General features: G+C 32.0%; 3 protein-coding genes across 3 annotated transcripts; 1 reads left to right on the top strand and 2 right to left on the bottom strand.

Annotated features, from left to right (window-relative positions):
* Positions 1-429: 429 nt before the first annotated feature.
* LOC132734921 (BTB/POZ domain-containing protein KCTD7-like) lies at positions 430-2,183 on the bottom strand. The gene is made up of 2 exons (XM_060721804.1): positions 1,996-2,183; positions 430-1,678 (listed from the first exon to the last, which is right to left on the bottom strand). The coding sequence occupies exons 1-2, from the start codon at positions 2,005-2,007 to the stop codon at positions 1,025-1,027; spliced, it is 666 nt and encodes a 221-aa protein (XP_060577787.1). The 5' UTR covers positions 2,008-2,183; the 3' UTR covers positions 430-1,024.
* A 3,819-nt stretch (positions 2,184-6,002) lies between these two features.
* LOC132734888 (BTB/POZ domain-containing protein KCTD7-like) lies at positions 6,003-8,535 on the bottom strand. Its single transcript, XM_060721758.1, has 2 exons — positions 8,433-8,535; positions 6,003-7,779 (listed from the first exon to the last, which is right to left on the bottom strand). Exons 1-2 carry the CDS (start codon positions 8,442-8,444, stop codon positions 7,108-7,110), a joined length of 684 nt encoding a protein of 227 aa, XP_060577741.1. The 5' UTR covers positions 8,445-8,535; the 3' UTR covers positions 6,003-7,107.
* A 4,048-nt stretch (positions 8,536-12,583) lies between these two features.
* Positions 12,584-27,342, top strand: LOC132734880 (acetylcholine receptor subunit alpha-type acr-16-like). The gene is made up of 5 exons (XM_060721746.1): positions 12,584-12,777; positions 17,429-17,633; positions 23,850-24,007; positions 25,028-25,150; positions 26,768-27,342. Exons 2-5 carry the CDS (start codon positions 17,459-17,461, stop codon positions 26,879-26,881), a joined length of 570 nt encoding a protein of 189 aa, XP_060577729.1. The 5' UTR covers positions 12,584-12,777; positions 17,429-17,458; the 3' UTR covers positions 26,882-27,342.
* Positions 27,343-27,628: the final 286 nt, after the last annotated feature.

The raw sequence follows: 27,628 nt of genomic DNA, 5'->3' as shown, positions 1-27,628 counted from the left end.
TAGGTAGATATATCGCATTGAGTAGAGGCGCAATACAGAACCGTAACTCTGCCTGGCCTTATTTTGGAATTATATCAACAAGAAACCACTTCTGTGTGTCCAAAAAGTTTTCGGGGAGCGTCACCCGGCTCTACCGACTCTTGTTGTCACGACATGGTATCAGAGCTTTAAAGGTGGGACTGATTCAATTTTAACCAACTATGAACCTCAAATGATCAAAGAAGGAAAAACTATTTTTTCAATCTTTTAATCGATGCACATCAGATAGCTAAATACGGTGCTCAAACATTGTTGAAATTGTTCCCTTAATTCCGCCAGTCTGACTGGCGACGAAATATAGGCGCGCTATTTCCAGCCAACCGAAAGCTGCAGTAATAAAGTGTACATAAGGTTATTTACCCTGGGTCTTTCAACCGTTCATATTCAAAATTGGTGACGGTTACCAAGACAGCATACTGTGATATCGTATTAATTGTTGTTTTTTTTTTCAATTTTAAACACAAAGCACCCAGTAAACGGTTCTATTAGGTGTAACCTTACTGTCTGAGGATGCTCCGACCTACAAGTTTTCGATAACTGTTAGGTGCCTGGTCTACCACATCTTTCTTAGAAGACCTGGCGGTCACCACTTCTCCTTAGTGGTCGAAAATTTCAAACCATTTTTTAGTATTTCAAGAGACCAGACTATGAAGTTTTTATAATTTGACCTTTCATTGTATATAGATCATTTTACTGAAAATAATTAACAGGTCAATTAACCGTAATATGAAAATGATGTTTGGATGGTATAAAACACGTTGGCTTACAAATGCAACATTTTTTACATAATGGAAAATCCAGTCTTTGAATGACAATATCTCACTTTTTTAAGCGATATGTACCCAATTATGTCATATGTGTGCAATCGCTGCATAAAACAAACTTAAGATTTTACTTACATATCTACTTATCTATTTATTGTACCATGCATTCAGTGTTTGTTTTAGTAATTCTATATAAACAGAATAAAATGTTCAAACATTTGTCAGTTTTGCAGCAGAATAAGCTGGTACCCGTAGTGCCACACCGTATTATTTCCTGTACACCTTTCATTATGTAACCTTCTAGCTATATATTTTGCATAACCAAGTTTACACAGCTTATAGGCGAGTAACGTCAAATCGTCAATGTTAGAACAAATATCGGAAAGATAAATGTTGGCATAAAGATCGGCTGTTGTACCTCCATATACCTCAGGAAAGCAAGATTGACAATAGCTCTTTAAAAAATAAATAGCCTTGGCTTCATTCGGTGCAGCAGACTTAATTTTTATGGCCTCGACAACTTTTTTCAGGACATCAGAAAAATACGATTGATTCCTTTGCTCTAATAATGATATTCGTTTTTCATAGATCACAACATGGTGAGATTCTAAGCATTCACACAACATTTTCACGTCAAGGTACTTTGCGATTTCATACAATTCTAACACTCTTTCCGTGTGCTGTAGCGTGCCAAATTTAAGAAAATTCAAAACGATTTTGAACATCTCAACATCGCAGTCAATGAAAAAGCATCCGTCAGAGTCCTTGAGAAAAACGTTGTTTGCCTCCAACATGTTGGCAAGTTTACTTCCTCCTTTTTTTAATGTGTCGTCGGTTGTTGTCATGTATGCTCCTCTAACGTTAAGTTTGACCAACTTTTGTAAAAGAAAATAAGAAGAATGTCGGTGTCACATTAAATCAACAATATAGTTCGTTACGGCGAAATAAAGTGCAAAATAGAAAGAAACAAATGTTGCAAATTTGTAGCTTTGATGTTGACGCTATTTCTATAATTGTACTAAAGACGATTTAAATCTTGCTATCAACATAAAATTATCATATACATATATTTAATTATATTTAAACATTGTATATTATTCAATTATATTTTCCAAATAATTGTTTTGTTTTAACTCATTAATCTTTAACTATGTAAACATATTAAGAATAAAACAAATTAAATTATAGATACCTGTTCAGCCATTTTGGTTTTATAACAGTTGACGAGATTGAAGAATGTTATCTTTATCACTCAGAATGTATAAACCGTAGTAACACAAAGCTGTATTGACATGAAATCTTTATTAGCGGGTAGGAGGAGCAAATTATCAATGCGTAGACCACAGCTGTTCCCTCTGGAGTTTAAAGTGTTTGATCACAGTAAAGTGTCTGACTAAAAGGAAAAAAAACTTGTTAAGTGCACGCTTTATGCGGGAAAAATTTCTATGTACATGTAAAACATATAGTGAAGTAAATAGTATAATTCCCTACTTCTTAAATCAAAGCACAGAAGGCGCTGAATTTGTTTGGGTCTCAGAATGCCAGAAAGGTGAAGGTTGTGAGATTATAAACCAATTTGTTTTTGTAAAGTGCCACCAATGCTTTCCAGTATTTTAACTTTAGTAAATTGGCTATAAGACTAATTGCAACACTGATAGTCAATTCAATGTTTGTTTGACTAAAAAAAAATTAAAAAATGAGTTGCCTCAACGGGGATTTGAACTCCAGACCTCTTGATTCATAAGCGAGCGTGCAAACCCCTCGGCCACGGTGAATAATATTTTATCGGCCTGTATTTCTAAATTAGGGATTCTAACTCTTATTATTTCGACGCTATTAACACAGTTGTAAATAATCATGGAGCTTACTGTAGGCTTTTATATCTATAAAGAATGAAACAATATTAGAAATCCTCGACCATTCGGGAACTACTTTGCTTGAAAATTAATGCACCTGTTATTTGACAATCTTTACGCATTGATCTCCCCTGAATTTGTCGGCGTTAGTGTACATATAAAGGGAAGTAACCGCTTTAAAAAAGTGGACTACTTTAGGCATTTGCAATTAACAGCATTAGACTCTGAAATTTCGCTACCATTATTTGTCTGACGACCCAAACAAATAAAAACTAACAGATGGCACTAGTCTTTTGACCAAATTATTTCGTCATTTCATTATTTTACAAGAATATAGTTATCCTGTTTTTGTAAATAAAAATAAAGCAAGCAATAATAAAATGAAATGCGTTTATCAATCTATAGTTAATGAAATATTACGACCGCTTTTGTTAACGACGATGGTGCTAATATTTTCAGGCACTGTGATTTCAAGCATTGTTGTTTAAGCATTAAGGAAAACGTTTAATGAAAATTACCTGCCCGTTTATCCAACAAGCCCACTCTTGATAAGCAGCCGTCACCCATGATTTCTGTCTAGAGTATTTTTCGGATCGTTGAGGGATCAACAGAAATAACAACAAAATCCTGAGTTGATAAACGCTCAAGTTGCGAAAGTTATCACGGATGTTATCGCATTCAGAAATGTTAAATTGTTAATTGCTCAATTGTGATAGAAATTTATAAAGGAATGTGAAATCAATCAATCGATTGATTGATTTTCTTTAGACCGGGCGGTCAAGGATAACCTACGTAAGTGCAAGCACTTATTTCCAGTAGGGGATTATTCCAGTATTTCCACTAGAGACAGCTATGACATACAAGGGAGTCCGGGAACTAGTCCCTAGCTCTTATTGAATAGACCCCTTTGTTCTTTTACATGCGAAGTGTATATAGCACTGATACATGCGAGGATTATCTGGGTTTCTAACCTCTCTAGGTAGGTGGGAAACACGGAAAGTGTCTATGAAAAATCCCAAGGGTGTTACCCTTAATCTTAATCAAAGATTGTGTATGAATCATGCCATTTTCTCGCGCAATTTCAGCTGAGTCGAATCCTATAAAACGTAAACACCCCATCATGGAATGAAAAAAGTATATTTTTCTTTATTACTCTTTTTGTTTGAAATGACTGAAAACCAGATATATCTATTAACACGCTCCACTATTGTTCAGCTTCGTTCGGTGTATGTTGCTTGCACAACTATTTTGTCAAAAATTATAGAGAACTTGCAACTCGAAGCGGTCCAGAATTGTTTGGAGATTTTTTCATATTGTTTTAGATTCAAATCAATTATATACTCGTTTCAGAGTTAACCATAAACTTCAAAATATAATTTTACATCAATTACTAAAATTTTATTTAAAAGAATTATTTCAATCGGACAAAATTCACTTTCATTCATTAAAAATATTTTTAAAATGTCTGCCTTCATAAGAGAGATCATTTATGTCATTCAACATTGAAACCGTCTCTGAACATGTTTTGTGTCAATTTTATATGGATAACGTTCTGGACCCAACTTTGGTAAAAAATCTGGAAATAAAGTGATTCCTCGGAAGCATTAGTCACAACAATATAACGTAAGAATCGCAGACTCGATTTGATTGAGTCTGTACATGAGGGATAATGAATAAGTGCAACATCCCTCGCGCCTCCTAGCACCGGCTTGAGCGGTTCTCAATTCTCAACTCTCAATAGTGCTGGCATCAATGATCCCGAAAGACCAGAAAAATATAACAACACTGTAGTGAAGTATGGGGCAACTTTTTTCAGCTGCCACACAGCACTTGACACCTGCTGTTGTAACAAAGTGATAAGTTTCCTTATTGACATGCTAAGCTTGACGCGATGTTCAGTTGTATATGGCGGGGGATTTTTGTAGGTGGGGAGCTCTTTATACTAATATTGAAGTGAATACTCTTGTTTATTACAGTAAATGTATAAAATCGTCTGTGTAATTTAAATATTTATTCTGTCAATTTGTTTTGTCGAAATTTGTCTACTTTCTGTTTCGTCTCGACAACGGTGCAGACACCTAGCAATGGTTAAGGAAAGTCTGCGCCGTTGCTTAGTGTCTGCACCATACAGAGCCTCGTTACCGCCGTAAACAGTTACCTTCGAGCAAGAAATGCCCGTCTATACCGCAGCCAGTGTCAGATTCTTATATAATCACCATCGTGTTTTCACCATCGTATCATCGTGCATTGCGGGTAAGGACGAAATGAAAGAAATCACGATTGTCCAAACGGAACACCGTTCCGTGCCTCTATTCCACTTAACTATTTGTGATCTACGTAGAACGAAAGACGGTTCATGTTTTATTCTCTTCCCTAACCTTTTTATTATATTTATTTATTTTCAAATTTTTAATCAAGTGTAGAGGCCGCTCAAATTCGTGAGGAACATGAACATATAATGTTTCCCCGTAAAAAAAGAAATAATTACTGTTTTCGTAATGTCAAACTGCGTGAATACCTGATTCTTCAAACTATAAGCGGTTTCACTGAATAAGTAATGTTTTATAATCGTATTAAGGACACATTTAATAAAAGAGGTAATAAATAATATCTTATCTGTAATCTAACAAAAAAAAAAGAAACACACTAATCTTATTCTACCTTTAAACTGGATAAACATTTTGCACGCATATCATTATTTAATCAAAAATAAAAACTGCAGTTCGTCAACGTATTTATCATGAGACGCTAGTTCAATCCGCTTTTATCATGTTTTAATAGATATGAAGTATAGAACACCCGTTCACAACTAAACCGGATGCTGACGGATTTAATTTAAAAGATACGCACATAGCTCATATATCACAAACCGTCAATGTGCGCCCATTTTACAGAGCTGTTTTCTAAAAAAGCAAACGTATAATATTATTACCTGTTAAACCTATTATTACACATGCTTGCAACTTCAAATTAATGACGCGGCAGATGGTTTGATATTAATGTAGTTATGTTCACAATCACCTCCGAGTTAATTATACTGGAAAGTGGTCAGTATGGACTGTCAATATAAGTAAAATAAAATATACACAACTTCAATAAACCATTGTATGACAAATGATAGCAACAAAACTTTGAATTTGGAACAATCTGACTTTCAATGTTAAAAATACTCAAGACTACCAGCCGTATAGAGCCTGGTCAGACTGCCTGGAGGTCCAGATTACCTAGTCAGGTTTTTGATACTCGTACCATATAACTTCAACGGGCTAAGTTTTAATTTTTGATTTATAAAAGGAGAGAATAGTTCGTTAACTAAAAAGTTCGTTACAAAAATAACTTTATTGTTCAAGTTGACTATTTGATTATCATGTTAATCTTGAATAATGTTTTTTTAAATACCATTGGACCGAGTGGCTTTAATAAATGTTTAATGGGCAACATCATATCTAATAAATCACTAAAACATTTGCTTTTTTCTTCTCAGAGTTATTTGAGATCATATAAGGTGGTCACTGTCCAGGTCATATAACTCTTACAATGAATTTGACATAATTTTGGAACTTGTGAGCTTAGAAAATTCCTGGTCATAGTTTTGCACGCAACATCAATCTTTAATACTACTAAAGTAAAGTAAAAAGGTGGTCATAACTTGAGATCACTTTCCGGTATCTGAATTGTGAAACGTTGGAAAATCTTGTACTCAAAGACATAATTTGAGATTACTATTCATGGCCCATAACTCTTACAATGATTTGACTGACTAATATCCCTTTGTTTTGCATGCAACATAAATCTGAAGGTGACCATAAATACATCAAATCTTCGAATTTTCTGAGGGATATGTTCACTTGAATCCCTTTACATGTCTTTGTTATCATAACTGGTGGTCATGATCAAAGGTCAATAGATCTGGCATATATTTTCTCTGACTTGTAACCCTTTGTGAACTTCCACAAATTTTGATTAAAGCGTATGCATGCATCGTCAATCTTCAAAATTATTGATAGTATCCGCTTGAAAATTAATTCATGTTTTATGAATTTTATTTCAGGTCACTTTCCATGACCTATGTCTGATATGGACTTTTAATACGATATGGTCCTTTATCCAGTTCGTTACTATGTGATTTAGTTTTCGAGATGGAATTTCCCCTCTGTTAATTCCTACATCATCCATGCTTTTTCACTATCAATCACTGAAAATATTTGAGTGCATTGTCCTACTGACAACTTTTGTTTTATAAATTAATCACAACATATAGAGTGGTTATTTGAAACTATATTTATTTTTCATTGTACATACACACTCAATGTGATTATGATTATGAATATATAAGAAAAGGATAGAGAACGAAATGGTTTTTTTTTACAGTTGATTACAGTTCAGCCGTTGGCAAATTTTAGTTCCATTTCAACTGAAATGCAAAACAATACGTTGTTCAAACTAAGTTAGTTTGTAAGTAAGATCAGCTGAAGGCCGTCGTGCCAATATCCATGAGGGTTTCCTTTGCAAGGTTCGTTGTACCGCCTCTTAGCTATTTGTTTTGCATAACCAAGTTTACATAGGTTATAAGCTAGTAACGCCACAAATTCATCATCAACACTCATATTGTTCATGAAAATGTTAGCATAAATACTGGTACCGCATGCCTTTAGTTCATATTTCTGAGAAAAACAATATTCGCAACGACTTCTAAAGAAATGAATGGCTTTAGCTTCATTTGGTGCAGCATTTATCTCTTCTATTCTCTTGATCACTTTCCCTAGTTCTCCTTCAAAGTTTGAAAATCGCTGATGCAAGGAAGCCATTTGGTTTTCATACTTCACTGCATGGTATGACTTCAATTTATCAATCAATGAATGTACATTAAGGTGTTTTGCAACATCATACAATTGTAATACCTTTTCTACCTTTGGCAAGGTGCCAAATCGGAGAAAATTCAAGATGACTTTAAATATTTCAGCTTCACAATCAATGAAGAAGCTTCCATCAGAATCCTTATGAAAAACATCGTGTTTCGTTAGCATGTTGGCAAGTTTACTTCCGGGATCCTTCATTAATGTTTCGGCTGTTGTTGTCATACGTGTTCCTCCAACATTAAGTTTGACTAACTTGTGTACCTAAAATAAAATTAGGTGTTATATGTGTGTTTTTGTCAAGACATATCAGTTAAAATGAAATAAAGAACAAAATAGACAGAGGGAAATGCTGTAAATCGACAAATTGTTTTCAAAGGCACATTATGCCTCAGAAATGGGTAAATATTTGCTTCTTTTAAATGAGAAAGGACAAACATGAGTATGAACGTTCAAACAAATGATTTAGAGAATGTTATAAGCTTATCACCTGTGGCAAATAGTGCTGCATCTGTAATTATGTGTCATAAAAATAGCACCCCCACAAACAAAAACAAAAAAGACACACACCAAAAACCAAAAAACTATATACATGTAGTATTTTTACTTCTTTACAAAGTACTAAATTACAAAAACTGTACTACTATAATTGCTAAAAAGCAGCAGAATCAAAGGATGATTCAGGTAGCTGGCATGCAAGAGAGTAAATTTTGGAAACTGTAAGAGAACACAAAGAATGAAAAGCTTTTGAGACATAAGAAAAAAAGACAATCTAGAGGCATTATGGGCAAATAATGATAGAAAATACATATTGATCCGTTATACATGTATATACATTCAAATTTCATAATTCAATCTAAAGTTAAGATTCATTGTTAACTTGGTAAGAATACTCGAAAAAATTTAATTCAACATACCTGTGACGCCATTTTGATTTTTAAACGAACATGCACTCCATATGACTCAACTCAAGATAACAATTTACGCAAAATACAAAATTGATATCAGCGGCGGGTGTGTGTGTGTGTGGGGGGGGGGGGTATGACAACAAAAGAGAACGACAAATAATCATTTCACATACTGGTAGATGATTTATTTTATTTGACCCTTAAAAGATTTGTGTGTGGGTTGAGTTTGATAAAAAGATAAACATGTAATAGCAAACAAAGACATAAACACTGTTTAACAACACATGAAACAAATATCTTCAAGATATAAACCTTTAAATCAATTGCAAAATCATTTGCATAACATAAATCAATTCTTTAATTAAATGATAAAATAAGTAAAGATATATTAACACATGAGCTGATTGACATGACTGTTTAATCTTTAAGATTAAACATTGAATGACAAAAAATTGAGACGATGAATGTATGTTATGTCTGCAGACCTCTTTATGTTGAGGTATGTCTAGATTGGCAAAGCGGTATACGATTGCGTTTCTCATCAAAATTATTTTCATTGCAATCTTCATCGCAGAATAAAGGTAAAAAATAATGTAAGTTTCAAGCTGTACGTTTTTCAAACTTTTCCTTTTCAAGCATATATAACCGGGCAACACGGTATGGAGAAGCGACAGCTTGCAAAATAAATTTAATGAAAAGAAAATTTCACACACTGGTTTTTAATTCAAAAACAATGGAACAACCATTAATCAAAATATATTTTTCATGTTAACAGCAATATTAGATAGGTTCTTATATAAACTATCCACTTTTTGAAAGTATTTATATCATTTTTGTCTGATATGTATTACTACAACAGTGTTATCATTAAGTTGTTTTAGGATGTTGTGCAAGTATAATCAAATGTTAAGTGGATTATCCAACCTTTGAATATAGTGTTCTTTATCAAATATAATTTTTGTCATAACTTACTACTATACATACCTTTGGCTAGTTTTCTTTACTAATAACTTATTTATGTAAAGAACTCCATAAATAAGCTATATGTTTTTTCTTGATTTATTTACTTTCGAAAGAGAATCATTAGAATTTCTCCTGTATACGACAATATCACAAAACTGACCACCAGCCACTAGCCTGAGACTAATGTACACGCCTTCGACAAGATTTGTCATAAACTTATGTAATGTATGCTAGACAATTCTAAATACCAAATATTTGAGCGTCCAGATAAACTGTGTGCCCTGTTTTACTATCATATACGAGGGCAGGTTATAGTTAAGTAGTTTTAATGAAGGTCCACATATTAGAAATCTGAAGTTCCAGTGAGAATATAATCAATGGTTGTACAGTATAGTGACCACTAGAGCGGCATCATATTTAATATGCATATCTAAAATCCTGTATAATAATTTAATATGTAGTTCCGTGCAAATGATGTAAGCTATTTGATTCAGTGTAATGTAGAACTTTTATAGAAGGTGTAGAGGTTTATGCAATGCTGCTCATCGCTGGATGAAGGGACAATTACTAAACATTTTACTAAATTTAGAATTAACCAAAAAGAGCATTTTCTACCTTGGTGTCAACTTTTGTAGAGACCCACAAGGAAAAAATAGAGTGAAACAAGAATCCCTCAAGAAAGCCCAACGCAGCAAAATTGAAAATGTTGCAGGCTCGGTTTGATTGAGCCTGTTCATGGACGGTACTGTCAAGTGCAAACCCCATTTTAAGTTATTTTGCTGCCTTAAATTTCAAATACTTTTACGTTGCAGCTGATTACGATCGTACATTGTGAACAGAATGCATTTGTCATTTATAAATTTGACAACTTGGACCATTGATTTTTAGAGTATTTCATATCAAGGTGTCATTTATATCTTATTCTATTACAATTATTGTCATATTTTGCATTTACTTGTCATCGCTTCATAACAAGTCCGATGTCGCCTTCACCGCATTTTTAATGTAAAAGGGGATCAAAATTCGTTTTAATTCAGTTTCACATCGATATGCATCAAGTGCATATTTTCAACTTGACTTGCCCAAATATGAGGTCATTTTATTATGAATACATATGTCAACATTCCGATACTGATGTACTGATGGTGACGTATTGATGATGATGTACTGATGATGATGATGATGTACTGATGCTTATTATAATGATGGTGGTACCGATAATGGTAGTGATGATTGTGATGTTATGATGATTTTAAATATATTCTGTTCATTATGATAATGATGATGATATACTGGTGATAATGATGAAGATTAACCGAAAGCTGATATCCTGACAATTATGATTATGATGTCCAGAAAATGAAGATGATGATCAAGATGACCATGTACTTGTAATTATAATAATGATGATGTTTTTGTACTTGTAATGAGAATGATGGAGATGCGTTGTTGTTGTTGTTGGTTGATTTTGATGACTGTGATAATGATGATGATGATATTTATAATGATGTACAGATAATGAAAAGTATGATGTTGATGATATCTATAATATTGTACTGATTATGATTATTTTGATGTGGTATTTATGATGTTGATGATGGTAGTGATGATGTTGATGATGATGATGATGATGAGGAGGAGGATGACGACGACGATGGTGATTATGATGATGATATAGATGATGATAATTACGATGATGATAATAACAATTACAAACATAAACTTGAAGAGCTTTATCCATCAAAATTGGGCGTCTTGACGTTTACAGCTCCCCTTTGTTGAGGACCTAAATTCGATACAATTATAGTAAGGTGTCAACAAATAAAGCTCTTCGGAGAGGTATATTCGTTTACAGCTATATGCACAGTAACAAAGACAGATGTTATCTTCGTTAACATTATTATATTTTTTGAACATTATTATATTTTTTGTCATTTTAAAATTTTTAATTGCTTTTTTATCGATATAACGCAAGCGTGAAAATTGCATGAATAGGAAATTTGTAACATATCCATATTTTCCTGTATCGACTTGATGATATTTATCTACATGTATTTTTGTTTCAGCACATTGTCTGGAAGCTTTTTTTTATTTTAGAAGTGACCTTGACCTGGATGGAAAGACTGCAAAACATTTGTTTGATAATGTATCAAAGTGTGCAATATTATTTTATAGGATAATAAAGTCGTGTCACAGGCATAGTAAATGATACTATCTGTGTGAAACATGCTGTTACCATTTTGATCTGAAAGCATGCTGTTCAAAAGACATACACAGTCTCTGTTTTCTAAATGTTTTACACTTTTATTCCGCCAAATATGATAACAATATATGCTAGCTGGACTATCAGACATGCAAATGCGTTAACAAAAACGTGAACGGTGTCTGTACATATATAGGTTAGTTAATATTTTAATAGCACCAATATTTTAATAGCATCAATATTTTAATAGCATCAATCAAGTTTCAAACGCAGTTTGTTTTGTATCTCCTTGAGAAATGAATTGTCTGTAAACTTAATTCAGAAGAGCTAACATTACACTCATATATTCTTCTTTTTCTTTCTCTCCTTCTTCTTCTTCTTATCATTATTATCATTATTATTATTATTATTATTATTATTGTTGTTGTTATTATTATTATTATTATTATTATTATTATCATGCACTAATGCCACCCTAAGACCTTACAAAAGGAAGTGCAAGTTCAAGCTAACTAGTTGGTCAAACTTGATATAGAATACAATATCAATTGTTGGTCAGAATGCGTTAGTTGATCGATGAAAATGTTCAAAAGTTTCAAGTTCCTCATTAGTCAAAGAGTTGTCAAAGTTCTAGCAGATTGCAAGCCAATATAATTAATGATTGATCAAAGTGAATTAATTTAATTGCTTGGAGCTTAAACATCTTTTATAGTTATACATTCTTTATTTATTTATCTATTAATATTGTTACTTTCCCTGGTGATTTCACGCTACAAAGGAGGTCATCATTGATATTACACTTTGAATTGTAAATAGCTACCAACAATATATAAACATATTACATTAAAATGGTAATAACTTTTATATCTGTTCAGTGTACGATCACGAAATAATTTATTCATTTTTAAAGGCTTTATCTATCGTTTCTTATTAATTCTTTATATTTTATATTTACGATAAACCATGATAGCCAAATTTATCGTATTGCAAATTACGTCTATAATATGCAAGTTATGTTCAGGTGTAAAGAGAAGAGTAGTTCTCGTCACGCATATTGACAACATGCGTGCCATTAGCTTTGATGGGTATGTAAAGTTAATAACTTCAACGGGTAATACGCATTGAACCAAATCTTTAAAGGCATTGATGTTGGACAACTTAAGCGGATGTTAAGGATTTACTTTTAAGGTAAACTTATATGCTTTTATTATTTATTTATTCTTATATATTCTTAGTAAGGTGAGACAAAGTTAAAAGGCCCCTAATAGGAAATATTAGCATTTTTTACAAAGACTAGAGTTACGTTATAGGGTTATCTGGCATGGAAATAAACACAATCACAATGTCATTTTTAAAACTAAACTGTTTTTGTCAATCATAATTTACAAGATAAAGGTCTTCTTTAAAGACAAAAAGTGAAAATGTTTACAAGATATACATATACGTAATGCCATTTTTGCAAATGTTTAAACATTACAAGCCCATTTCAAAATTTTCGTTTTTCCTAAATATTTGGACCACATGTCATTGCTAATGAAAACGTATACATGTACAATGTTGGCAATCATTAAATTTTGAAAGGAAAAAAAAAAACAGTTTCATTTCAATCCAAGTTGGGTTCCAAATTTCTAAAGGTGTTAACTGAGTTCTGCTTAAATACTGAGTGCTTAAATACTGAGTACTGACTTTTCTTTTAATTTGCAATATGAAATATTTAAGGTGGAGTTAAAGATGGCGGTCGACATCACTGTGCAATCAAATAATTATATTTTGTGTCGTTTAAATTCTGATTTTGCAGTTATTAAAACTAAATGTTTTTGTTGCTTAATAAATGTAAGACATTGTTGAAAAATGTTTTATGAATTATACAATGTACCATTTTAAATATCACAAACATTGTGACTATATAAATTTTAAATGTTTTCCTAAAAATAACAAATGTTTCGAAGAGCGTGTTCTATGAGACATTTACTCGATAAGTTTTGGTGGCATATTGAAACCCAAAATGAAACATGATGGGAATGTAATAAAATGCATTAAATATCACCTCATTGCATCTTATTTTCAAACACTTCATTTTCTGTTGAAATGACTTGTAATAAGTATGTTAAAAGTAATGTTCATAGTAGTAACTTTGTGTGAGGGTTACAGCTGTAAATCGATTTCAATCCTTGCTTGAAAGAATTCGATGAATGGCGCGGATCGAACCTACAGCGATGACAGGCAAGTGGTTTGAAGTCAACGACATTGAAAGAAATGACACAAGTTGAATTTAATGTAAACATATATTTACAGCACGAGACATTTTATACCCTGAATCAATGAAATCTTACAAGTTATTTTGGGATTTTTGTATGGTTTTACAAAATGCATCTATTTCCTGTACAACGAAAACGTTGACACTTTGAAATGATCGCTAAATCAGAATAGAGATGAATTTCGTATTTTCCTAAAATTCCTTTATACGTGTATAAAAATAATTCTTGCGATAAATGGACGTGCATTTTATTTAAATATACACTACAATTATAATCTTGATGGACTTTTAAAATTTGGCACTAATTTTGGTATCCGTCTTAAAGTAGTGTTTTTTTTCTAGTGGTGGCAGGATGGCACCCGCATAGCACCCGCTACCTGCTGAATTCTTTTCTATGAAAGTCTTTTCTACAACATTCAACAGAGAAAGATCTTTAAATCAATTAATATAGAAATGTTACCTTTCTTTAATATAGCTAGAAATAGAGAAATTCATCATTTTATTGTTTTAATTTGTGTGACCGAAAGTGCGTTAGTTTGTCTGTTGAAAAAAAAATTGCATGTACTCGTATACTTGTATAGCGCACTTTGAAGTCAAAGTTTCAATACAGAGGAAAGTGCTCCAGTTTGGTCCTCTATTCGAGAGGAGCCCTATAGGGTAGTGTAGAGCGTGTTAGATATCAATCTCGCGAAGAAAGCAGCGTAAATTTATTGTCATAAAATGTAGAAAGAAATTTCGAAAACAGCGGTACGCTGTATTTTAATGGATCGATAGTACATTCATTTATATTTTTTAAAAATATCAAAAGATTAATTGACTAAGGCGAAAAGGTACTTGGTAAATAGAGAACCGTTCTACATAAGTTGAACTTGCTTTTCCTTTTCGATTCCATAAAGGGTTCACCATGAAGACTTATTGTTCGGGTTTTTACGTAAATACCTAATATCTATAAATACTAAATACATTTTTTAGATTTTGTCGATTACTTCTGGGGTACGTTTGTATAAGCTTCATTTTATTAAAACATTTCTTTGTTGTTGTTGAACAGACAGGTTATATCTTATTATACCTTCAATTTTCTTATGTTGTCATATTTCGGAGATGTGTATCTACACTGTACTTAATTATCATTTTGCATAAATTCCTCCAGATAAACACTATCAAACATTTTAAACGAGTTTTTTTCCTGATGGTAATAAACTTAATGGTATATTTCACAACTGATTAAATTTCACGTCTGACCTACATTACGTATTTTTATGAATTGTTAATATTCGGAACGATAAATAAATGAAACACGATACATTCGATAAATCGTATATGCAAAAACTGCATTGAAGAAAGAATGTTCGCGACTGTCATCTCTGAATGAAAAATGAAATGTTAAAGTTTGCGCCACCATGGTTGAATTAATTCAATATAAGAAATTATTAATGTTATCAGACTGAATATTAGATTTTATCAATGTTGACGACGATAATAGTGTATTTATGCCACTAATGTATTGACAGCTTAGTTTTCAGCGGTTCAACATGGCCAGGCCTGCAAAATATAATATCCATTATAAAATCCATTAACACTGTACTCGAAAAAATCTTAAATGTTTCACACTGGCACTTTGTATTTTTATGCGAAATGTTGTTTGATTTATTACCTATATCAATCATTAAATGTCTACCCTTTTGCCAAAAAGAGGCAATGTTATAACTGCTTAGTTTAGTTTATTAATGTTCATTTCTGATTTTTTAAAGATAGTGTTTTAGCCAAGCCTTAATCTCTTTATTTCTGCACTATACAAAATCATAATTACTTGGATTTTTTCTTACAAGAATTCATGAATTGTGTAACATAAGTGTTGTCTATCATTTTATTCTTTTTAAGGGCTCTCATTAAAACTTTTTCTAAAATTTTTAATAAGTAGAGCTTAGGCCAGGGTTGATTAATGATAATGATGATCATGATCATGATAAAGACAATTGTAATAATCAAAATTATAGTGACGACGATAACGAATAAAATCGACGTTAGTAATGATAATAATCATACTGATATTATTGATGATGATAATGAAGAGGTGGAGGGCGAAATTGACGATAAAATGATTAAAACTTCTCCCAAAATTTATAATAAGTAGAACTTAGGCCAGGGTTGAATAATGTTGATGATGATGATCATCATTATAAAGAACATAATAATAATGATGATATGTATACTGATGACGAAAACGAATAAAATATGACGATAGTAATGATGATGCTGATACTATTGATGATGATTATGATGATGATAATGAAGAGATGGAGGACGAAATTGACGATATATTATTGTTGATTGCAATTAAAGAAAAAGTACATACCATTGAGGTACTCATAGAATTGTCGTAACCAACTGGTCAGCCTGCAAACATTCGGCTGAGGTTCGTTCTATGTTAAGGACTACCTGGGGGTCACTATAAAGCTATGAGGTCAGAAGTACTATGTGGTGTGGTATTCCATATATACTACCCCACTTTACTAGACTGTAATGGTGAAAGCAGTCCGACAAAAACATAATAGTTTATTGTTCATACAACAACAATCTATGAACAGACATATTGTAGTGTCAGATTTATAAATTATACTGCTTGCATTTTTGTTTTCTTTTAATTTTTATATTGAACGCTTGTACATGTATTTTCAATAACTCATACAGCTTATTTCGCGAAAAATGTTTTATAATAAAACAGTTTTTATAAGAAGTCAAATATAGCTTGCAATTCGGACAAGCTTACTTGACTGTTCCGACACATTTGATCAGTAACTTTTGAAAATCTAATCTTGATGATGTTAATTGTTTCCTATTACAATACAAGTGATTTCACATTTGAACCATTTGTGTCTCAATTTATAGTCATACATTACTGATCTTTCATCTAATTAAATACTTCAAGCGGCACGAAAAACACGGTGCCTCCATGACCAAATGGTTAAGGCTGTTGATTTGAAAACACTTGCCTCTTACCGCTTAAGGTTCGAGTTCCGCAAGGGACATTGGATTTTTTTCAAGTGAGGAAGCTATCAAACAAGCTTACGAAACATCTTTGGTTCTACTCGGATGTCCTTTTGTGCCTAAAGTAATGTACAGAGGGGTAACAGAGGTATTCCTCGACAGTAGAGCTGGAAAGTCGCCATATGATCTTTACAGTGATGGTGTGACTTAAAAGAGATAAAACAAGGATGAAAAAAAAAATGAACATAACAATTCGAACGGTATATATTGACTATCATTATAAATTATTTACATTTGAAAAGAAAGTTAACTTTTTTGGCATGCACTTTTGAAAGAAACATTCATTTTGTTTGGGCTCAAAGTTGATATATTCATATGGTTCATTTCAATTTTGTTGGTTACCTCTATGCTAAGGTTAACGTCTGTCAGAGCATGTGAAATGTTGGATAATTTAGTAAAGCATAAGAACATACTACTAGTTAGTTGTCAATGGATACTCTCTTCCAACTAAAACAAAGCAAATTTTATAGAAAAGCACTTGACTTTATTGATAAATACCATTTAATTAAAGTAAAATGTAATGTAATTTTGCAGAAAAAAGGTCTATAACAGATACTACAAAAAATGGACTTAAATGTATTGCTACTGGTGCTAGCATATACCACAAGATGTTTGTGTGTGTTTGTATCAACACCAACCAGCAACGCTACGGAACGACATCGTCTATACACAGATCTATTCGTGAATCAGGGTTACAACTCTAAGATACAGCCATATACTAATCGGTCTGAAAAGTTTGGTAAGTGCCTGATAATTGCGTCTTATCTTTCCTCTGATTATTATGAAAACAGTTTAAATTGATTTCTTCCCATTTATCCTTATTATGTGCTATGGATATAAAAAAATAACAAGAGTTTCAATCAGAGATGTTATATTTCCGATCCTTAAAGATCGTTCAGCACGACATTATTGTTGTGCTTGTGGTAATTTAGTTCTTTTTTTTTGGCTATTTTCTTGTTGGTTGGTTCCAGTATTCCTCACTTGAATAATGTTTAATCACCCTAAGATATGTAGCCTGCTTTTTAAATTTGTTTTTTGACGTCTTATCTGTGATATGCAGGCTCCATAACCTCTGATCCCCTTTCAAAATTATATTCTATTTATTTTCGCCCATTTTTTCTCTGCGGATGTTTCAGAATTCAAAATTGTACCAGTTCATGTTAAATGTAGAATTCTGCTTAACGTGGACGGTAGTTTGTACTTGACAGTACCGTACCGTCCATGAACAGGCTCAATCAAACCGGGGCTTTTTTTAGGGATTCTTATTTTTCTATTTTATCTGTTCATGTTCATAGTCCAGTCAGTGGAGCCAGAAAAAATGGGTCAACCTATATCAAATTGCAAAAGTTTAGTTTTCACATTGTTATTTATTTATTTCAATATGTTGTTAATTATTAGTAAAAAGTTGCAATCATTTTACCTTGGCAAAATTGGTAAAACTTGGGTTCAGTAGGACAATGTTAAAAGCGCAATTCATTGTTATTTTTATCACAGTATATCTCATTGATATGAAAACAATGCTTTTGAACTGGATTATTTTATACAAAAATGATATTTTCATAAATATTCTGTTCATTATGATTTATTTTAAGCAAGTTTTATTTATTTTCCTTTTTTCTACCATTTAAAGAAATAAATATATATATGAGATACCCCACCCACTATTGTAAAAAGGTAAGTTGTTACTTTTTTAAGCTTTAAGAAACATTTAAAAAGTAGTATTGAGCATGTAAAACGAATTATTTTCAACACAGTGAATTCTTAAACCTACTATCAAATTAAAACAAAACAGTTTAGAAACATTGGCTGGAAGAATTTGTAAAAATACATATAAATGTAACTACGCGATTTTTGATAGACATTATGATTAAAACGATAATTATAATTCCTTTTTCGCAAGCATAATTTGTTTTCTTTGATTACAAGAAACTGTTGAAGGAATTACCACACCCACTTCTAAAACAATATTTTTTTTGTTTTTTAAATTCAAGAGACATATACAATCTGTTATTCTGTATGTAAAATTAAAGGTTTGGTGTTCAATAAAACAAAACGCATAAAAAGCAATGCCATTTGTTGCACCTATTCATAGTAATTAATACTTTCAACACATTTTACATTCTTTAACCTTCTATGATATACCAATAAAAACAATTATGGCATGCAAAATTAATAGATTTAATGTGATTGCATCGTGTTTTTTTTAAAGAAATTAAATAATAATTCATTTCTCTGCTGGCATAATTTCTTTTCAATGATTCAAAAACGATATATTGAAGAGTATAAATCAAATAGCATAAAAAGTAATGTAATTAAGTAATTAAGTGCACTTATTCTCAGTAATAGTATAATTTGTGTGCATTCTGCACAATATTTTCAAAACAATATATATTATTTAACCTACTATTATGTTAAAGATCCTGTGTGTTGTAATTAAGGATGTAACCACAAGTAAGTGATCTTTATATATGTATATGTAATTGTTCTTCTAAAACAATTTTCAATTCCCAAGAATATGTTAAATTTGTACTGCAAATGTATATACGCATTATATACTGTATACGCATTTTATTAAAATATGTGCATTCATTTCTTAACTGAAAAATTTGGCTCAGACTTATGCTGTTCACTCTTTGTGTAGTTCTTCCCTGTGTATTGCTGCATAACAACATTTATTTCAGTAGTTGCTGGTATTGAAAGTTACCAAAGTGCACGCTGTTCTTCTGTCATTCCTCTATCTCTTGTCAGTCCTCATGTTTTCACAGGGACCTCATTAGTACCTGTTCAATTGCAAGTTCTGTTGAAATTCCAGATCAATATCTGTCACTTCGTCTTACTTCATGGTTTTTGTCCAGAAATTGCCTGTACAAATCAAGGTGTGTTTTTAGCTCACCTGAGCACGAAGTGCTCAAAGGTGAGCTTTTGTCATCACTCTGCGTCCGTCGTGCGTCGTGCGTCCTTCAAAAAATGGCGTCAAACTTTTCAAACAACATCTCCTCCTAAACTACATGGCCAATTGCAACCAAACTTTACAGAAATGATCCTTAGGTGGACCCCTTTCAAAGTTGTTCAAAAATTTAAATTCCATTAAAAACTCTGGTTGCCATGGCAACCAATAAGAAAAACTTAAAAAATCTTCTTCTAAAAAAACCGTAAGAGCTAGAGCTTAGATATTTGGCACGAAACATCTTCTAATGAGTGCCTACCAAGTTTGTTCAAATCAAGGCCCTAGGGTCAAAATTGGCCCCGCCCCAGGGGGTCATTGATTTTCCCTATATGCATATAGTAAAAACTTAAAAAATCTTCTTTTAAGATATTTTGCATGAAACATGTTCTCATGGGTGTCTACCAAGTTTGTTCAAATAAAAGCCCTGGGGTCAAAATTGGCCCCGCCCCGGGGGTCATTCATTAGCTTGACTTTTTTTTTGAGCGACTTTGGGCCATCATGGCCCTCTTGTTTCTAAAGCAAGCATGTTCTGCAAATATATATAGGCAGATTTCAAGCAAAATGAATGTCCAGAAGAGCATTTTCCTTAGCGCTGTAAGATTTCAAGTCCAACTTCCATTTCCACCAGCTCGTATAAACTGCTGTAGAATTGAAATAATTTTATATATTGGATCCATAATGCGGTTGTTCTATATTGCTTCAAGTTTAAAATAGAGTAAATTGAGGTTTATGTCATTGTTCAAAATGCCATCTTTCAAACTATTACTATTACTATACATTGATTTTCAGAGCGTATATCCGCAGCATTTTCTGTTACAAAGTTGGATACAATATCAACTTCAATTATTTTTTCCAACAATACTGTTTGTGTTTACCGAAAAATGTCCCCTTACTGCTCTTGCAACTGCATTTGGTGAGTACACTGTTTCTAAGAGATCGTTCAATCCGGAACCACCCATGATGTGACCAAATGCGCTCAAAAAGCTTATTTCTGTGTGAAAGGCACCAAACCTTAAAACTATTTTCTTCAAATAACTATCCGAATCTTGAAGATTGATGATATTTGTTGCTTTCATGAAGAAAGGCTGATCAAAAGTTAAAACTGGTGTCACATTAAATTTGCCATATATATATATATCACGGTTGACGGAATATACAAGATGGATCAGTTGGACTCATGTTTATCATGGGAAGAAACGATATACTGGATTTGCCAGGGTGGTTAACATGAGTTTTGTCATAAAATTTCATGAAGCCGGACCAGGATGGGCATAAGTTGTTGATTGGCCAAAGAGGTTTTACAAATTGTTCAAAATTGTCTCTTTCTTCTGATAATGAATTAGAAATGTTTTTAAAATAAACAGGAATTGTGTCGATGACGGTTGAACAAAATACTTTATAGTTACTTTAGCTAGACTCTGTAGCTCCTCGAGGCTCACATTTCGTATTCATGAACAGCAGCCGCAGCTTGATCAATACTTTTGCGTTTCCCAATTTGATACACAAAATCCAAGAGACTTTAATACATCTATAAGATATTTTGACCCAAAGTGCTGATGTACTAGTATTTATACTGCAAGGTCGAGTTGCAATAGTGCTATAACGCCTCTTGGTCAACATGCTTGGATGATGACTTGACCAGTTGATCCAAGTTTAACGTCATCATAGATCGCTTAGCAGATTTTAAAGACTCTCTGGAATATAATTCAGATTTTCTACACCAGAACCTGTAGATGAAAAAGATAGATATATCCCATTTGGTGCATCAAATAAGTCAATGCCGGCACGAATGAATTTGGCATCTGTTTTTACAATACTTCTCTTCTTCACTCAGAGATCTTTTTTCATGAAATCATGTATAATGGAACTTGTGGTTTCTCTCAAACTAAATATATATCCTTTACCATCCTTTGAAAAAATCATTAAAAAGCTCCAAAAGAGTTCAATAATCTTTTTCCTTGAATATTTACTTGAGTTTGCATTTGCACCAAACATTGCATGCATTTGAAATACAAGATGTTTAAGTGGTACTGGATTTTTATCACATGCATTTATATAATCAATGAGATTATTAAATGCTTCTGTCTCATGTCGGGATCTTCTTGTCTACCAACATAATTTTACCTCAAGGCATTTACATCATTCTACATTTTTGGTAATTGCTTTCCTGTTCTAAAATTAACGTTACATCTATGGTGATATCGTGCTTCTGCTGCAAGAAGGTTAAGTACATGTGATAAAACCCCAAGAACATTATCAGCCCATTAATCATCCATTTCTACAAATTTATATGTAATAATTGTCTAAAATTCTAAGCTTCTTACGGGAAATACATCATCACCTCTTTACGATGTCCATACTTTGCTATTTGATAACAAAACTAGAAATTACTTTTAAAATCATATGTGTTAATAGAACGTAGAATTTTCACACTTCTATAGTAACAGTTAAAGCAGCACGCCTCCAGATTCATGTTAAATTTCATGAAAATTTTGATAATGTATTTGACAGTAAAATATTGTAAGGTGAACAAATAAAGTTATTTACATATTGCAATTGGCACTTACAATCCATAAAAATAACCAAAAAAGAGGTCAAAATGTGCAAAAAAGCCCTTACTGCGTTAGTAACGCAGTAGAAATATGGTGATAAAATACTGCAAAATCAGTCTTAAATCGCAAATAACATGTAAACTTTAACATTGATCTTGATTGTTTTTACCTTTCTTGAAATATTAGTACATTTTTCTAAATTTTCATTTTCTTGAAATATTTTTGCTCATTTGGAGGCGTGCAGCTTTAAACTTGAAGTTGCGATATTTCTTTGATGTATAAAATTTCTTCTGCGGTTAACTTGGCCCGGCTCTGTTTTAATACTCACAACACATTGAAAAAAAATGTTATATCTGGATTAGTTATCACATAAACCTACGTCACTAATTTCAACGTCAATTCTTTCCGCCTGATTGATCATAAGATTTCAAGATTTTATTCCAAATACATGTGGGTATTATACCCATGAGCACACAGCATATATACAAACATACATACATACAGAAACATAATATCAAGGTCATTAAACATATATAACATATATTTAACATTTACTGTATATTTGAGTCATAAGTTTGCTTTAATATGAACAGAATAACATATTACAGCAAGGTTTAAATGAAGCACAGGTTTTGCATAATGATATCAATTAAGTAACATTACATTTACCTTCCTAGGTACTATAATTTACGAATATTCAACATTTGTTCTTAATTCAAACATTTTAAAGATAAACATTGATAATTTTCTTATAACATTTTCATTTTGAGTTGTTAACAATTCAATAAATTTTGGTATATTTGTTTTTTCCAATAATATTTATCTATGAGCTGTTTTCTCAAAACATTGTATTGTGGACATTCTAATAATACATGAAATTCATCTTCTAGTTTTAAGCAAATTTTACATTTTTCTTTCATTATAAGGAATTGCTTCAGGTTTATGCCATCTACCAGTTTCTACTTTTAATCTATGCGAAGAAGTTCCTGAAACGTGATAAAGAATTTCCTAAATTTTTCAATATTAACCATTGACAGATATGACTTAAAACTTAAAACCAAAATCACAAATAATACATAACTTCTTGCTCTTGATGAATCTCTTAAAGTTGCATACCAATTTTGTATAAATGTATCTGTTAATCTTTTTTTGCTACTTTAGCTAAAAATAAAATTTATATCACCAAACGCCCTGATTAATCCTACTTCATTGAACCTAAAGATTGTAACAGAAATCATAACAGACTTAGCCCAAGACTTTTGAATTCGTGTTAAGTTCATAATATGACATTAAAGAGTCTATGTTGTTATTGTTGTTGTTGTTGTTGTTTTTGATTGATTGTTTTTAAATAATTTTGTGATTTTGTGTTCTAAAGTTATTGGACTAAAGTTTAGTACTACATTGGCTGAAATATATTTGTTTTCACTTCATCTTCTGAGACTTTTTTATGTTTCAGGTGTATTAATGTCGTTTGTTCTTAAAACGATAATTGATTTAGATGAAGTAACAGAAACATTGAAAACATCATCTTACATGGTCATAGAATGGAACGATACATTCTTAAAATGGAATAGAACAGAATACGACTATTTATATATAACATACTGGCCTCAGGTATTTTTCTTATTTCTAGTTACATATATTCATTAAGCATTGCCCTTATTTTACTACTATTTTGATACATTCCAATGAACACTTTATTTGATGTCCTCTTTTCACACCTCTCTCTATAACTAGCTCAGATCGCTCTTGTTTTTTTAATACGTTACTTGGTCGACATTCATGTGGTGAATCTTATGTTGGAACTAATTTATCCCACATTTGCATCTTTTAAAGCAACGAATCACTATAGAAAAGAAATAATCTATTTACTTCCATAAACAGAGCACATTTCTTGCCACCTATGCCAAAATTAAGACGATTCTTAATATTGAATCTATGTCACAGTCGTATACGTGAGAAACAATTTAGCAATCTTCAGTTGCAGCATAAGTGAGTGAGCATAGTTTATATATGGATCAAAACATGCTTTAACTTATCTAGGCTCTCGTGACTACCTGTCGTTGTTGCACGTTTAATTACATTCTACGACACGTAACTCAGTGCGAAATGTAAAAAACAGCTTCATCCAAAGTTCTTTTTTAAATATATATTTTAAATGACATCGCACTAGCACGCGGAAAGCACGACAAAAGCAATGGTTTCTTTATACGAAGTACAAATAACGAAACGCCGAATCACCTCTACGATGTGAACAGCGCTAATGCACCTTTGTTCGTGCTTGAACATAAGCAGAAGATCCCGGCCTTATTAAATCACTCGCACTGCGAGTTTTGGTTTAAATGCGTCCTCGTGATTTTTACATGTTAACGCATTAACCCTCTAGTGGTATCAGTTTAAAACTAACTTAATGATCCCGTAGTGTTTGCATTATTTTTGAGAGTAAAATATAATTTAAGTTCTAGATGCATTTCATATTAGAACAATCCACATAATATCTATTTAGACAAAGTTAAAAAGTTTTTGATAGGTTGTATGGTTTTATATCAGTAGTTGTAAATATTATTTAAACCTAGCCACAGGGCAAAGCCGTATGTATTTGAACTAACCACAACATGTTCCTGTTTATTTCAGAACGATGTATGGAAGCCAGACATAATTCTGGCTAATTCAGTAAGATCCTATGAAAGTTTAGGACATGAAACTTTAATGGTTGAAAACTTTAATGATGGCACTATAAAGTGGTTCCCTCTAGAGGTATGTAGACGTTTAAATAAAATCCTCTTATTTATAAACTAATTATAATGATATCATAAACATATAGTACCCAATCATGTATTTAAAACAATATCCGCCACAATGCCAATTCAACAGGATTTATCAAATTTACTCACTTTTATGTTGACTTGTTTCTGAGAATGATTTGCTTAACCTGAAGATTTCTTGATTTTTAAATAGTTAGAACCAAAATTCTGTGATAAAATGACTTAAAGGAGTTTTGTTTTAAAACATATTATAACGCACGTTTTGTTTAGAAGCGAACTGAAAATCCCTTTTTGATACAATCATAAAGCGATAAATGTGCATTTGTTATGAACTTTATATTGTCGAAAAGCAACCACAAATAAAAAATATATATAAAACAGACGCACGCACGCACACACGCACGCATACACCAACAACAACAGCAACAAAACAACAGGACAGGTGACAGGTAATAGTAGCTGAAAAGCACCGTGTATATCAGTAACGCTGGGTAAACTAATAAAAGATGGAAACATTTTCATATAACTGTCAAAACACTATTACATGTATTAAACGAAGCAAAGATAAATCTGTTTGTTATTTCATTATTACAATAAACACTAGACCTGTCATTTTAATGCTGTTCAACATACCAGCCGGTTAGTTGAAATAGGGTGGAGTGAATGTAATAATGGTAAGAATTTTGTTTGCGATAACACTTTAGCAAAGTATCATAAAGTTTCTCTATGTGAATTGTAAATTAATGCTGCGTTAACACTGTGTTCCCGCCGTTCACGGAAGATGTGACCATACCGCGGTTATCATGGAACCTTCAATGTGACACGCAAGTGTCAAAAACTGGAGAAAAAAATCAACTGTTGTGGAATACGTTAGATTCCTTTCAAGCCCTATTGCGAACTGATATGCATTAATAATTATAGCAATTATAGTTTAATTGTTAAACGTGGGCAGTCCCAATATTCTGTGACAAAACAGATTAGAATCTTAATAAAATAAATTTTGTAAAATAGTCATGAACTAGAATCAACTGAACATAACCTTTACCATGAGAAATTGGCGATAGAGATTGGTCTTCCTACTCTTCTTTTCTTTATCGCAGATTTCTTACTTCTCTTATTTGTAAATAAGTGCTTTCGATATGTTGCTGAACTATTCTGTTTGTAAACAGGTGCAATCTTGATGTCCTAACAAAACATTAGAAAGCAACATGATTGTTTCAGACGTAAAACATAATATTTGAAATACAAGTGCAACATATATAATTAATTCAAACATACTCATGATAAAATACAGAACAAATTGACGTGGGCCGAGAATATAGATGTCTTTATTCATGAGCATTTAAAAGTAATTGGAGAAATATTCTATTAATGAATAAAGGGAATGTTAAATGATACATTCATAGATAATATGTAAGAATTATATTTCACTGGCGGCCAATGAAATTTGTCATGGACTTTTGGGACAAATATACTAATATTTAAAACAAGCAAAATCATGTAATCATATAATTACAATGATATACACATATACATATGATGTTATTATGCTAATTTCTGAAACATTTAACTGCAACATGTTATTATGAACTTTTATACAATATTTCAGATGTTTGAAACGTCCTGCGATATAGACATGAGATATTTCCCATATGATGTTCAAACTTGTGAGATACAGTTTATGTCTTGGAGCTATGTTAGCGTAAGGAGCCTTTCTTGTTAAAGCAATCGTTTACAAATAACTATAACAAAACAAGTGTCCATATAATATCGCCATCAAAACTTTCCTATAAGATAAGATATTTGTAGGTCCTGCTCACACCGGCATTTATATCACTGTAAATAAAGAAGTTTATAGAATGTTTACATCATATTTTGATCTTTGATGAAGACATTAAAACAAACAAAGCCATCTAGACTGGTTAACCTGGAGATCGATGGATCAATCCTTGTGCCAGCACGGAAACAGTCAACTAAAGGTTTTTCTTTACAAATGGTATCGTAAAACATTTTACAATATGTGGACCTGAAGATCTTGTAGTCTTTTCTTTTATACGACATTTATGTCAGATTTGATAATATCCTATTTAAACAGGTCATAGTAATTCCTATGGGTACTTATTGTGCACCTTTCGTCTCCGATTTGTTTTAACATTGCTATAGAAGAGACTTTATGTTGAGTCTCTCTGAAGATACACAACAAAGATGTTATAATAGCATTTAATAACACTTCATGATACATTTATGAAATTTTTGATTTAAATAATTCTTATTTTGATCAAATGGTTTTTAATATCTAACCCAAAGAACTTCAACTGAATAAAACGCATTCTTGATATTTACCACATCATTTTTGGATCTTCATAACAATACTATTTACATAAAATCTATCATAAGATAGATGACTTTGATTTTGGTATAGTCAATTATCAATACTTAATCCAGATGCACCCATGCAACATCTTACGGG

The sequence above is a fragment of the Ruditapes philippinarum genome, unplaced genomic scaffold, assembly GCF_026571515.1.
Source record: "Ruditapes philippinarum isolate M1 unplaced genomic scaffold, ASM2657151v2 ctg3025_1_1_1_1, whole genome shotgun sequence".
Classification (NCBI taxonomy): Eukaryota; Metazoa; Mollusca; class Bivalvia; order Venerida; family Veneridae; genus Ruditapes; species Ruditapes philippinarum.
This window is presented reverse-complemented; position numbering and strand designations above follow the sequence as displayed.

Excerpts from the sequence above, each read along its gene's own strand:
- LOC132734880 (XM_060721746.1), top strand. The coding sequence starts at position 17,459 with ATGGACTTAAATGTATTGCTACTGGTGCTAGCATATACCACAAGATGT. Across the intron at positions 17,634-23,849 it reads TAATCGGTCTGAAAAGTTTG|GTGTATTAATGTCGTTTGTT; the intron begins GTAAGTGCCTGA and ends TTTATGTTTCAG. Across the intron at positions 24,008-25,027 it reads ATATAACATACTGGCCTCAG|AACGATGTATGGAAGCCAGA; the intron begins GTATTTTTCTTA and ends TGTTTATTTCAG.